At 63.4% G+C, this 11,156-nt stretch overlaps 2 protein-coding genes across 4 annotated transcripts in view; one reads left to right on the top strand and one right to left on the bottom strand.

Annotated features, from left to right (window-relative positions):
* Positions 1-6: 6 nt before the first annotated feature.
* Positions 7-4,485, top strand: ADAMTSL5 (ADAMTS like 5). Of its 3 annotated transcripts, XM_010725016.3 has the most exons (12): positions 7-233; positions 1,165-1,234; positions 1,309-1,469; positions 1,806-1,866; positions 1,964-2,072; positions 2,155-2,282; positions 2,358-2,481; positions 2,897-2,980; positions 3,361-3,524; positions 3,610-3,838; positions 3,965-4,036; positions 4,126-4,483. In XM_010725016.3, exons 1-12 carry the CDS (start codon positions 166-168, stop codon positions 4,431-4,433), a joined length of 1,578 nt encoding a protein of 525 aa, XP_010723318.1. In that variant the 5' UTR covers positions 7-165; the 3' UTR covers positions 4,434-4,483. The 3 variants fall into 3 exon arrangements, with proteins under 3 accessions (XP_010723318.1, XP_010723320.1, XP_010723319.1); XM_010725018.3 differs by lacking the exons at positions 1,964-2,072; positions 2,155-2,282 and having other exon boundaries at positions 4,126-4,485; XM_010725017.3 differs by lacking the exons at positions 1,165-1,234; positions 1,309-1,469 and having other exon boundaries at positions 4,126-4,482.
* Positions 4,486-6,264: 1,779 nt separating this feature from the next.
* Positions 6,265-11,156, bottom strand: part of PCSK4 (proprotein convertase subtilisin/kexin type 4) — a 5,407-nt gene continuing 515 nt past the window's right edge. The window contains exons 2-15 of the mRNA XM_019609966.1: positions 10,649-10,765; positions 10,461-10,556; positions 10,168-10,296; positions 9,649-9,725; positions 9,466-9,554; positions 8,789-8,961; positions 8,427-8,639; positions 8,198-8,298; positions 8,020-8,123; positions 7,820-7,937; positions 7,442-7,621; positions 7,209-7,333; positions 6,825-6,944; positions 6,265-6,717 (exon numbers count right to left, since the gene is read on the bottom strand). Coding sequence (XP_019465511.1) covers positions 6,338-6,717; positions 6,825-6,944; positions 7,209-7,333; positions 7,442-7,621; positions 7,820-7,937; positions 8,020-8,123; positions 8,198-8,298; positions 8,427-8,639; positions 8,789-8,961; positions 9,466-9,554; positions 9,649-9,725; positions 10,168-10,296; positions 10,461-10,556; positions 10,649-10,765 — 2,022 coding nt within the window. The 3' untranslated portion in view covers positions 6,265-6,337. The remainder of the gene's footprint in view (positions 6,718-6,824; positions 6,945-7,208; positions 7,334-7,441; positions 7,622-7,819; positions 7,938-8,019; positions 8,124-8,197; positions 8,299-8,426; positions 8,640-8,788; positions 8,962-9,465; positions 9,555-9,648; positions 9,726-10,167; positions 10,297-10,460; positions 10,557-10,648; positions 10,766-11,156) is intronic.

Genomic DNA, 11,156 nt, shown 5'->3' with positions numbered 1-11,156 from the left:
GAGGGGAGCGCGGCCGCCCGCCCCAGGAGCTGCGCACGCGATGCCCGCTCGGCCGGGGGGGTCCTGAGCTGCCCCCCGTGTGCCCGGCCCCATAGCGGGACCTCTGGGTCGGGACGGACCGCCCAGAGTGCACCCCTGGGTGCTGGTGCTGCAGCAGGGCTAGGCATGGCTGTAATAGGGCGGCGGGACGGCCTGGCACCCCGCACCCACCCCAGGAGACCCCACGGTGCCGGGTAAGCCCCTGCATTCTGCTGAATCTCTCGTAGCTCTCTGCCCACCCTGCTGGGGGGAGGTGGGCTGTGGGACCCCCCCCCTGCTGCCCCATGGGCGCGCAGAGCTCTGCTTCACCCCAGGGAAACTGAGGCACGTGGTGCCTTCCTGCACCGTGCTGGGGTCGGGCATCACTGCTGACCCCTGTGCCCCCATGGGCTGCTCCTGATCCCTGCGGGAAAATTGGGGGTGTGGGGGGTCTGGCTGTGCTGCTGCTGCCCGTGTGGTGCTGGGGTGCGGGAGGGGATTTGTGCCCCCAGAGACCTCGGCAGCGGGGTGGGAGGAAACCGGCTCAGCCAGGGGATTCCCAGGAATGGCCCTGTCCCTGCTGCACGGCTGGGGCCCCCGCACCTCTTTGCTGGGTGGGGTGGGGCTGCGGGGTGCGTTGGGGACCATGGGGTGGTTTTGCGGATGTGGGGTGGTTTGAGGTCGTGCGGTGGTTTAGGGCCACAGGAAAATGAGTTTTTGTGGGCAGTGGGGTGCTCAGGGTCAGGCACTGCGGGGAAGGGACATAGAGCAGCCCTCTGGCACCCCCTGCGTTGCTCACAGAGGGCAGATCCGGATCCAGGCTCACTGCTCAGGGAGGGACACTGAGTCACAGCTGCACCACCGCCTCCACCACGCAGGTCCCATCCTGCACCGCCAGCCCGGCAGGCAATGTGATGTGTGGGGCCATGTGAGGTGCACAGAGCTGTGCTGAGCACAGTGCCATAAGGGTGATGGCATCGCCTGTGGGGCTGCACCCACCTCGGTGGCACAGTTTGGGGCAAAGAGGCACCGCATCCTGCGCCCCTGGGACCTTCCTGCACCGTCTCAACTTGGGGTCCCCATGTTGTCACCCCGTCAGTGGCACCACAGTAGTTGTGGGGTACCCTCAGTGTCTCTGCTCCACAGGTGCTGGTGGCCGTGGCGGGTGCTGCTCCTGGCCTGGCTCAGCCTGGGTTGTGGCATCGTCACCACACAGGTGAGGGTTGGGGGCACCGGGCTGCTCCGGCCACATATCAGCCCCAGCCATGATTGTCCCCTTCCTCCACGCAGGTCCCAGTCCCAGGAGGAGCAATGTGGGCCCCTGAGCCCCCCACCCACGCTCGGCCCCGCCGGCAGCCAGCCCAGGGTGCGTGGGGGCCGTGGGGGCCATGGAGTGTCTGCTCCAGCTCCTGCGGGGACGGCGTTGCGTTCCGCACCCGGAGGTGTCTGCGGTGAGCGGGGAGGGCAGTGCAGCCCCTGGTGTGTCCCCATGCTCAGAACCCCTCAGCACCTGGGCACCATCCCACACGATGGTTCAGAATGGTTTTAGAGTGGGAGGAATGGGGGAGGTAGAAGGTTTCGAATTTGGCTGTCCACAGCAGGAGATGTGGGACACAGCCCCATATGGGGCACTGCGGTTCTGCTCTCATTTGTGCATCACTCCCAGCCCAGTTGGAGCATCCCAGCCCCACAAGAAGTCTCCATGGAGTCACAGGGCTGCATGGGGCTGCCTTAATCCTAATTGTAACACTAACCCCGACGCTAACCCTGCTGATGCTGTGCTGCAGCTCTGCCGAGGAGGAGCCGTGCACAGGGGACCAGCGGCAGTACCGGCTCTGCCAGCTGCAGGTGAGCATCCATGGTGCAGCACAGCGCAGCACAGCACAGCATGGCACTGTGGGTTCCACGTTCCAGACCCTATTGCCCCATCGTGCCATCCCCACAGGGCTGCCCTGGCGGCTCGGTGCCGTTCCGTGCCATGCAGTGCTCCCTATATGACGACAAACCCGTGCAGGGCATGCAGACCCGGCACCGCTGGGTGCCCTTCTATGGAGGTGAGCCCCAGGGCGTGGGGGCACCACCGGGGGCCCTGATGCCCCCACCACTGGTGTCCCCTCCTTCCCTCTGGCTCTGCAGCCCCCAACGTCTGTGACCTCAACTGCTTGGCTGTGGGGCACAACTTCTACTACACCTTTGGCCGAGTGCTGGATGGCACCCGCTGCAGGCCTGGCTCCACGGATCTGTGCGTCGGTGGGCGCTGCCTGGTGGGTGTGTGTGGGGATGGGACCCCTGCCACCGGTCCCTGTCCCTGCCCTGACACCACATCTCTGCTCCTGCAGAGCGTTGGCTGTGATGGGATCCTAGGCATGGGTGCACAGACCCGTGTCTGCAGCCGGTGCAGTGGCGGGCAGGATGGGTGCCTCTTTGTGCATCGCCTCTTCCAGGACACGGAGCCCTTCTCCGGTGAATGAACATTGCCCCGGCCCCTCCATGGGTGAATGCTTTGGCTCTTGGCTCCCCTGTCCCCCCTCCCCCCCATCCCCTGCCTGCGTTTCCTGCAAGCCCCACCACCTCTGGGGTGTTGCTATGGTCTGGTGATCCCCAGGGCTGTTGAGGGGTCTCCAGGGTGCACCCAGGGCACATGCGGTCCATGTCCCCTTTTGGGGTCCTGGCTGTGCTGTGGGAAGGGAGGTGGCCACGCATGACCTGCATGTCCCAGTGGATGGGGTCAGGCAGGGCCAATGCCATGGGGGTGCCCCACTGCCAAATCCCCTCCCACTTCTCCTCACTCACCCTGTGGGTGTCCCAGCTCTGGCCCTGCTGTCCCCATGATATCCCCTCAGGCCACATTCTGCCCTGACTCCCTGCCCACCTTCAGGTCATTTTGGGTACATGAATGTGACCAAGATTCCCGCTGGAGCCACCAACATCAAGGTGACGGACAAAAGCCGCAACTTCCTTGGTAGGATGTGTTCTGTCCCCTCCCAGTCCGTCCCAGTCCATCCTATGGCCACTGTGCAGCACCACTCTCCCCACTCTGAGCGCAACGCTCCCCATCTCAGGGCACTTCCAGAGGTGGTGGCTGTGAATTTTGGCCAGTGCAGGGCCACTACGGGACTTGGGGGACTGGGGAGCTCTGCCCTTGGGATCCAGCTGTGCCGTGGGACCTGGGCCAAACCTGCCATGGATTTAACGCTCCCCCACACCCCACACACAACGTTCCCAACCCTTGCTGCCCTCCTGCGGGCCTCCAATGGGGGCTCAGTGCCCCCTCCCAGCCCAGCCCGGTGTGCCGGTCCCTGGTCCATGCGTGGCTCAACCCAGATGCGCTCCTTCCCACAGCCCTGATGAGGAGCAACGGACGCTACGTGCTCAATGGGGACTGGTCCATCGCCTGGCCGGGGCCCTACGAGGCAGCTGGCACACAGCTGCTCTACGCCCGCAGCCCCGACGGGACCGAGAGCCTGGAGGCACCGGGACCCACAGATGAGGACCTCCATGTGCTGGTGGGGAGCGCGGGGGGCAATGTGGAGGTGCGGGCAGCTGCCCCCAGCCCCAACGATCCCCTTAGCTCTGCCCCTGAACACACAGGTGCTGCTGCAGGAGCCCAACCCAGGCATTGAGTATGAGTTCTGGCTGCCCCGCGGGCACCCCCAGCACAGCGTGGTGGACACCAGTGCCCTGCGGCAGCCCCAGCCCCGTGGGGCCGGCAGCCCCCCGCCGGCTGAGCCCCCACTCCCCACAGTGCCCCCCAGGGCCCGGGGCCCCATCACAGAGCCACTGCCACCGCAAAGCCCCCCTGGGGTCAGAGCTGCTGCAGGTGACCTCCCACATCCTCCCACACCCCTGGGCTGCGTTCTGGAGTCCAGAAGTGCCCCCTCTCTCCTTATGAGATACGGTCCCATGGGGGGGTTTGGGTGCCACGTCCTAGCCTTTGTCCCAACAGGGCGATGCGGGCGGTGCCGTCCACCCAAGGGACGCTCCCAGCGCATCCGGCACTTCTGCCAGAGTGACTTCGGTGAGCAGCAGTGGGGCAGGGGGCAGGGCAGGGGGGGGGCAACACCCGGCGTGATGCCCCACTCAGTGCACCCCACTCCCACCCCGCAGTGTTCCGAGCACGGATCCTGGCACGGCGCTCGGTGGGGCAGGAGATGCGCTACGAGGTGCAGGTGGTGACACCGTACCGGCACCGCTTCCCCATGGTACCGCGGGAGTACGTCTGGGTGCCGGACACGTGTGGCTGCCCCACGCTGCTGGGGGGCCACGAATACGTGCTGATGGCACGGCGGCACGTCAACTACGAGCACACGCTGAACCGCATCCTGCTGCAGCGCGACGGCTACGCACGGCCGTGGTCGCCCCGCGAGGAGCGCGCGGTGCGGGACGCGGAACGGCACTGTGCCCACCTGCAATGAGGCTGCAGGGATGGGGGACCCCAGTGGGGATGGGGGGACGGGACCCCTCCTGCTGTGCTGTGGGACCCTCAGCGGCCCTCGGCACGGCCATGGGGGGTGGTGGAGGGGAGTGGTAATTTATTATTTTTGCAGAAAATAAACCTATCTATCGCTCGCTTGCTGTGTAGGCCCTTTCCTGGCTGAAATAAACCCAGTGTGTCCCCACCCTGGGGTGCTGTCCCGTGTCCCCACACTGAGCCCCCCAAGTAGCACATCCCCGTGCCCATCCCCACATGGCTGCCTGCCAGGCTGTGCCTCTCAGGGCCGGGACCTCCGCTTATCTCCCTTCCGGCGGAGGCGCGGGTCCGTCGCTGTGCCGTAACACAAGCCGTGCTCTGGCTGTGTCCCACGGGGCCCATAGATGGGGACAGGGATGGGGACACCCCGGCGCTGCGCCACGCACCCCAGGGAAAGTCACACCATGGGCACAGGGTGTTGGGATCAGCCTGGGTGGTGCCAGGTGATTTGGAGCACAGGTGAGGCACCCTGCAGTGGTTAGGGGCAGGAAGATGCTGGTGCCCAATAAATGTGCTCCTTCCACCCAGCAGGGCTTGTCCCTGGGCACATTTGCTCTTGGAGGGGGGGGTCCCCAGGCAGTGAGCAGTGCTGGGCAGTTCTGTGCCATCCCCTTTGGACCCCTGTGCTGGGGGTCTCTCCCCACCCTGCTGTCTGAGGGGTTTGGGCTGCGTGCTCAGGAGCTTTGCTGTTCTCCATATCTTCATTGTCACTGCAATGAGGCAGAACTGTGCTCATACGCTAGTTGTGCTGGAGCCCAGCTGCTCTCCTTGCTCAGGAGGCTGCCAATGGGACCCAGCACCGAGTGGTGGGAGAACCCCTCCTGCTCCTGGGACAGCTCTGGTGCACAGTGAGGATGGGGTTTGGATCTGGGATGGGGCTGTATGAGGTGGGGCTGCTTTCGGACACACACGGCCCTCCCCATCCCCACCTCTCCCCCAGCACGACGTGCTCAGTGTCAGTTCTGCACTGCAGGCTGCACGCTGGGGATGGGACAGCCCATGGCAGGGAGGGGAGAGACCCCCCAGGGAGGGTCCTTAAATCCCACCAGGCCGGGGGCCAGCACAGCTGCAGGCAGCGTGCCGTGATGGGAACGCAGCTTCCTGGTGATTGCACGCTTGGACAAAGGTCTTTCTCTCCTCGGTGACATCCAAATGTGCCCCAGCTGTGCAAACACATCAAGCCTGGGGATGGCACAGCAGGTACAGGACTCGGATGGCCAACACCCAGCAATGCTGCACTTCTCTGCTCCATGCCCGTGTCCTGCAGTGGTGGCTGACTCCCATTTGGCAGTGATGTCCCCAGGAGGGCCCCCGCTGGCAGCGGTCCCCACGCTGTCCCAGCCCGGCGCCGTGCTGCGTGCTGGGGCACAGCTGTGCCGTGCTGCTGGGACACAGGGCACCGTGGTGTGCAGTGGCCCCAGGCACGTTCCTGAAGGCTGAACCGTGTGCCAGCACTGCAGCACGGACTGGGGCTGTTCTCTCCAAGCAGCAACACAGCACCCAGCTCCTGCTCCATACCCAGATGTGGGCTTTTGACCCTTCCAGCACAAGATGTGTTTACTCGGGTGCAGCTGTTTGGAGGGACATCACGTGTCCTCCCCACCTCTCTCTGCCTGGGAAAGGCCGTGGGGTCCGTGCTCTGCTCCCTCTGGGCATCACCTCAATGAACCAGGGCTGTGTCCAACACTGCCCCAGTCCTGGGGGTGCAGGGATGAGGCAGCAGGGGACGGCAGCCATCGCTGTGTCCGTATCCACGTGCCGAGCTGGAAGCTGGGTGGGAGCAGCCCATAAAGACAATAGGGGGTTTATTTTGAAGAGGGGTACGGATGGCTGTGGGCCAAGCTGGTGTCACTTTCCCCCAGCCCAGCAGCGACCTGCACAGCCAGCCAGCACACATAGCCACGCAGTACGGAACGTACAGGACAGCATGGCAAAGAGGATCGAGGTCTCACAGAGCAGGAGGACGATGAGGAGGAGGTTCCTATGCTGCCCTTCCTGGGGGGAGAGGCCCTGCGGAGAGAAGCAGGAGTGGGTGTCCTCATCAAAGGTGTGGGCAGCGGGGCAGGAGGTGCAGTTGTTGGCCGAGGTGCCCTGGCACGTGTAGCAGGAGTGGTGGCAGCGGGCGCAGGTGCGGGATGTGTGCGTGGTGCTCCGGGAGCGGCCGTAGGAGCGGGGTGGGCAGTAGGACAGGCAGGAGCTCTGGTGGGCATAGAAGGAGCCACTGCACTCTGCAAAGGGATGGAGGTGTGAGTGGGGACGTGGGGCCCCTCGGAGCCACCAGGAACTGAGAGCATCGTCCCCTCCTGCCCGAAGTCGTGCTGAGGGATGCGCTCACCCTCGCATGCTCCCTGCGCATCCCACTTGGTGCACTCGCCCGTGATGGGGGCTGAGAAGTGCCTGGCCATCATGTCCTCATCTGTGCCGTGCAGGTGAAGGATGAAGCTGGTCAGCACGCCTGGTGGTGGGAGGAAGAGGATGCAGTGCTGGGAGGCGGCCGTACGTCCCCGACCCACGTCCTTGGTGGTGGATGTGGGGCTGGAAGCTGCAATGCCCTCTATAGGACCCCAAAGCACAGCCCCCACAGAGACAGGGCTCTCCCAGGGGCTCTGCCCAGAGGGAAGCAGAGAGAGGACGGTCAGATGCCAACCAAATAGGGGGAAGGAAGGGGAGGGAAGCACTGCGTGGTACCGGTGGATGGTTTTGTCCCCCCAGTGCCCACCTGTGTTGTAGGCATCGCCCTTGTTCTCCAGCTGCAGTGTCCAGGTCCCGTTGGGGTTCTCATCCCAGAAATGCGTGGACATGAAGGTCCAGTCCTTGTAGCCCTGCTGGCTGGTGTCGTATGGGCTGTGGGCAGACATGGGGGGGCTGCAGGTGGTGCAGACCAAAGGGGGCTCTGCAGACACTCTGGGCTGAGCATAACAGGGCACTGCCAGGACTCGGCACAACCCTTACCGCACAGACACCAGTGTGGACGTGGTCCCCATGGGGCTCCTCAGCGCAACCTGCAGGTCCCCCCGGCGGCTGTAGCTCAGCGAGAGCTGCACCTGGACATGCTCCAGTGAGCGGATGCTCCTGGTCCTCCCCGAGCAGGAGGAGGTGTCTGCAGACACGGTGAGTTTGGAGCCGATGTTCCTGATGGGCACAAGAAGGGGGTGAGAGCATCCCCCCCCCCTCCAATGGGCATCCTGCCCTCTGCCGTGGCTCTAACCACAGCCCTGCGCTGACAGCAGAAACCAACTCCTGGGATGCAGTTCCTGCATCAGATGCAGCACAGCTTTGCTCCAAGAAAGCCCCTGCATGAGGTCGGACCCAGGGGACCTCGTTCCTTACCGGGGGGCGTGGAGAGCTTCGATGGAACACCTCCGCTGAGGCTGGGTTCCTGCCCACGCCTGGGCCAGCTCCACCAGCAGAGCTGCATCCAGCAGCCCGTAGCCGTAGTGGTGGCTCACTGGGATGTGGGAGAAGGGGGCACGTGAGCCCCTCTGCTCTGAGGGCTGGGGACTGGTTGAAGCCAGCAGCCACAGACTCACCCTTGCGCCCGACTCCGTTCACAGCCCAATCCTCTGCCTGCAGGTGAGCGGGTCGGGAGGCCCTGACCACCAGGTGCTGCACATCACGCCAGGTCAGTGCTGGGCTGGGAGGGAGAGGGCGATGGAGAAGAGGTCCCTGCTTTCGGGGGAGCTCTGGGGGCAGCCCCCCGGCACCTACTTGGCCTCCAGAGCGAGGGCGACCATCCCTGCAGCCAATGGGGCCGAGGCAGAGCTGCCTGCGTGTCTGTCGGTGCAGCGGTGGTGCAGATCAGTGGTCACCTGGGGAGGGGAAGGGGTGGGGGTTCATCCCTTGTCCCCTGCTGGAGGACGCACCCTGGTCCCTCCGTGCCCCAGCACAGACACTCGGATGGAAGCACCTCCTCCTGTCCAGGCTGGGGGGCACTCACAATCTGCGCTTCGCTGCTGGTGCTGCTGCTGTAGGTGGTGGTGAGGGTGGAGGCACAGGGTTCACTGTAGCGGGGCTGCCGGCCACTGGCAAAGGCACTGCCCACTGTCAGTGTGTAGATGCTGTTGGTGTACCCATCGCAGTTGCAGTTGTCGTAATTGATGCCACCATTGCCAGAGGCCCAGATGAAGATGGAACCGAGCCCCCCACGCCCCTGGGACAGGGAGAGGATGAGCAGGAGATGGCCTTGTCACCATCCAGCTCTGTGCTGGAGAACCCAAAGTATCCTTGCTGCACCAGCACCAGCACACTACTGCTCTGATCCGGAGCCAGCAACCTACAGGACGTGAGTGCTGTGCTTACTTTTGTGATCCCATTGTGAAAAGCTTTCATGGCCAGCACACCCGGGCCATCCACGTGCCTCCCATCATCCAGAGGGCCCCAGCTGGCACTGTAGATATGGATGTGCTGCGGCCGCAGGCTGAGGGACTGAGCCTCCACGATGTCCGTGATGGGACCGTCCAGCATCCGCACACCTGGGGAGGTGATCTGGCAGTGAGGCTCATCGGGTCTGACCAGCCCCAGCCCTGCTCCACAGCCATCAGCTTCCTGCAGGTCAGTGCAGCCACTGCTGGATTATCAATCCTTCTTAACCCCCGTGCAGTTCCCCCAGTTTTAACCCCATTTGGCACAGTCACTTTGCAGGGAAGCTGGGCAGTGAGCAGGGCACCAGTTTGCAGTGTGCGGAGGCAGAGCCCTGCGCTGCTGCTGGGCCTGCTGCAAGTCCGCAGCACCCTCTAGTGCTGTGCGAGCCCTAAACTTCCCCTGGAGCAGCCCAGCGGCCAGGAAGCCCTCAGGGCTTCACATCCATGAAACATCATCCAGTCCAAAGCACTGCTCTGAAGCCTCAGGTCCTGCAGCTCCCTGGTTTTACAGCACTGTGGTGCTGCTGGGATCAGCCCGAGGGTTGCAGGCTGAAGGCACGTGCTCCTGCAGGTGCCTCCTTCCCACGCCAAGCAGCAGGAGGAGGAATTGCTCACCTCCAATTTTTGCATTGTATGCAATGCCTGCACCGCAGATCTGGTTGTTGGCTACGGCTGCTGCCTCTCCTGCACAGCGCGTCCCGTGCCTGAGGGGCAGACACAGGAGATCTGGGGGGCTGGCACAGCTCTGCTCCCAGCTCAGGAGGGGATTTCCATGCAGAACCAGAGGACAAAACTCACCGGTTCTCATCCCAGGCGTTGTACCTGGGCTGGGGGTCGGGGTCGTTGCTGTTGAAGTCATAACTCGCGAGGGGATCCTAAGTGCAAAACAGGGCACCGACGTGACAAAATCACACTGTGAAGAGGAGCTGTGCCAGCTCAGGGCAGACACCCAGCGCAGGGAGGTCCCTGCATGCCCAGCGACTGCATCAGCCTCGCCTGAACCTGCTGGGCTCAACCAAACCCACGCTGCTCTGAACTGATTAAAGTTCCCCTGTTCTCTTTGCTCTCTGAGCACGTGAGGGCTTACAAGCTCTACTTGCTTTGCAGCTTGCTGTAATTACATCTGACTATTCTGGGGGCTCGTCCGTGCACAAGTTGTAACATTTCCTTGATGTGAGAAACGATGGCAGAGACACAAAGCCCTTTGATCCAAGCACGGTAAGGCTGAATTCCCACCACAAATCCCACGGGCTGCAGAGCTGTGCCATCCCTTCCCAGCTCCAAAGCTCAGAGCTCTGCCCAAGGGAGCGTAGTTACGTAGTTAGCAGCCAGGTCAGGGTGGTCCTTCTCAATGCCATCATCCAGGATGGACAGCACGACCCCCCGGCCAGTGTAGCCTTTGCTCCAAGCAGCAAGGATGTTGAGATCGGGGCTGATGTCGTTGTTCTGGAAAACGGATTGGGATCGATTGGTGCAGAGCAGCAGGTGGAGGACGTCCTTCAAGGACCCTCCTGCTGTCTCATCTCTGCCGGCATTAGCCCTGCTTATACTCAGGGCAGGTGATTCGCTCGAGGACATCGGGATTAGATGGGAGAGCGGCAAAATCTCACCATGTACCACTGCTTGGGGAACCAGGGATCCGTGGGCACCACGCTGACGCTCCTCTTGGCGCGACTCTTCACCGTTTGCTGCTCAAACCAGAGAACCTGGGTGGGAAGCAGCGTTGTTGGCACTCTCTGTGTTCCCATAGGGTCACCCTATGCCCTCCCCTGGGTCCATCGTGCAGCCCAGCCCCTACCTGTGGCTCCCTGCTCAGCCGCAGGCTCCAGCCCCAGTGCCTGCTCAGGGACGTCTGCCTGGAGCCACGGTGCTGGAAGTGGTAGTAGGGCTCTTCCTCCAGCACCTGCAGTGAGGGCTGAGCTCAGGGGTTGCACGGAGATGAGCGAGGAGGTGGGGATGTGAGTGTGCCAGCTCTGCTGGGTTGGGATGCGTGTTCACACTCTGCTGAGCTGCATTGGGTGTGCCAGAGGATCACAGAACTGTAGGGGCTGGAAGGGACCTCTAGGGATCATCGAGTCCAATCCCTCTGCCAAAGCAGGCTCACTGGGCCAGGGTGGGACTGGAAGAGAGGATGCTCTGCAGGATGGGGGCTTTGTGCACGGGCTACCTGTGCTTGTGTGGTGTAGCCTTATAGGAACTCGTGTACCCCTACACAGCCCTACATCCCACCTACAGCGGGTCACAGAATCACAGAACCACAGGGTTGGAAGGGACCTCAAGGATCACGAAGCTCCAACCCCCTGCCA

Source organism: Meleagris gallopavo, chromosome 30 (genome assembly GCF_000146605.3).
Source record: "Meleagris gallopavo isolate NT-WF06-2002-E0010 breed Aviagen turkey brand Nicholas breeding stock chromosome 30, Turkey_5.1, whole genome shotgun sequence".
Taxonomy (NCBI): Eukaryota; Metazoa; Chordata; class Aves; order Galliformes; family Phasianidae; genus Meleagris; species Meleagris gallopavo.
The sequence above is the reverse complement of the archived record's forward strand: the minus strand, read 5'-3'. Positions and strand labels throughout refer to the sequence as shown.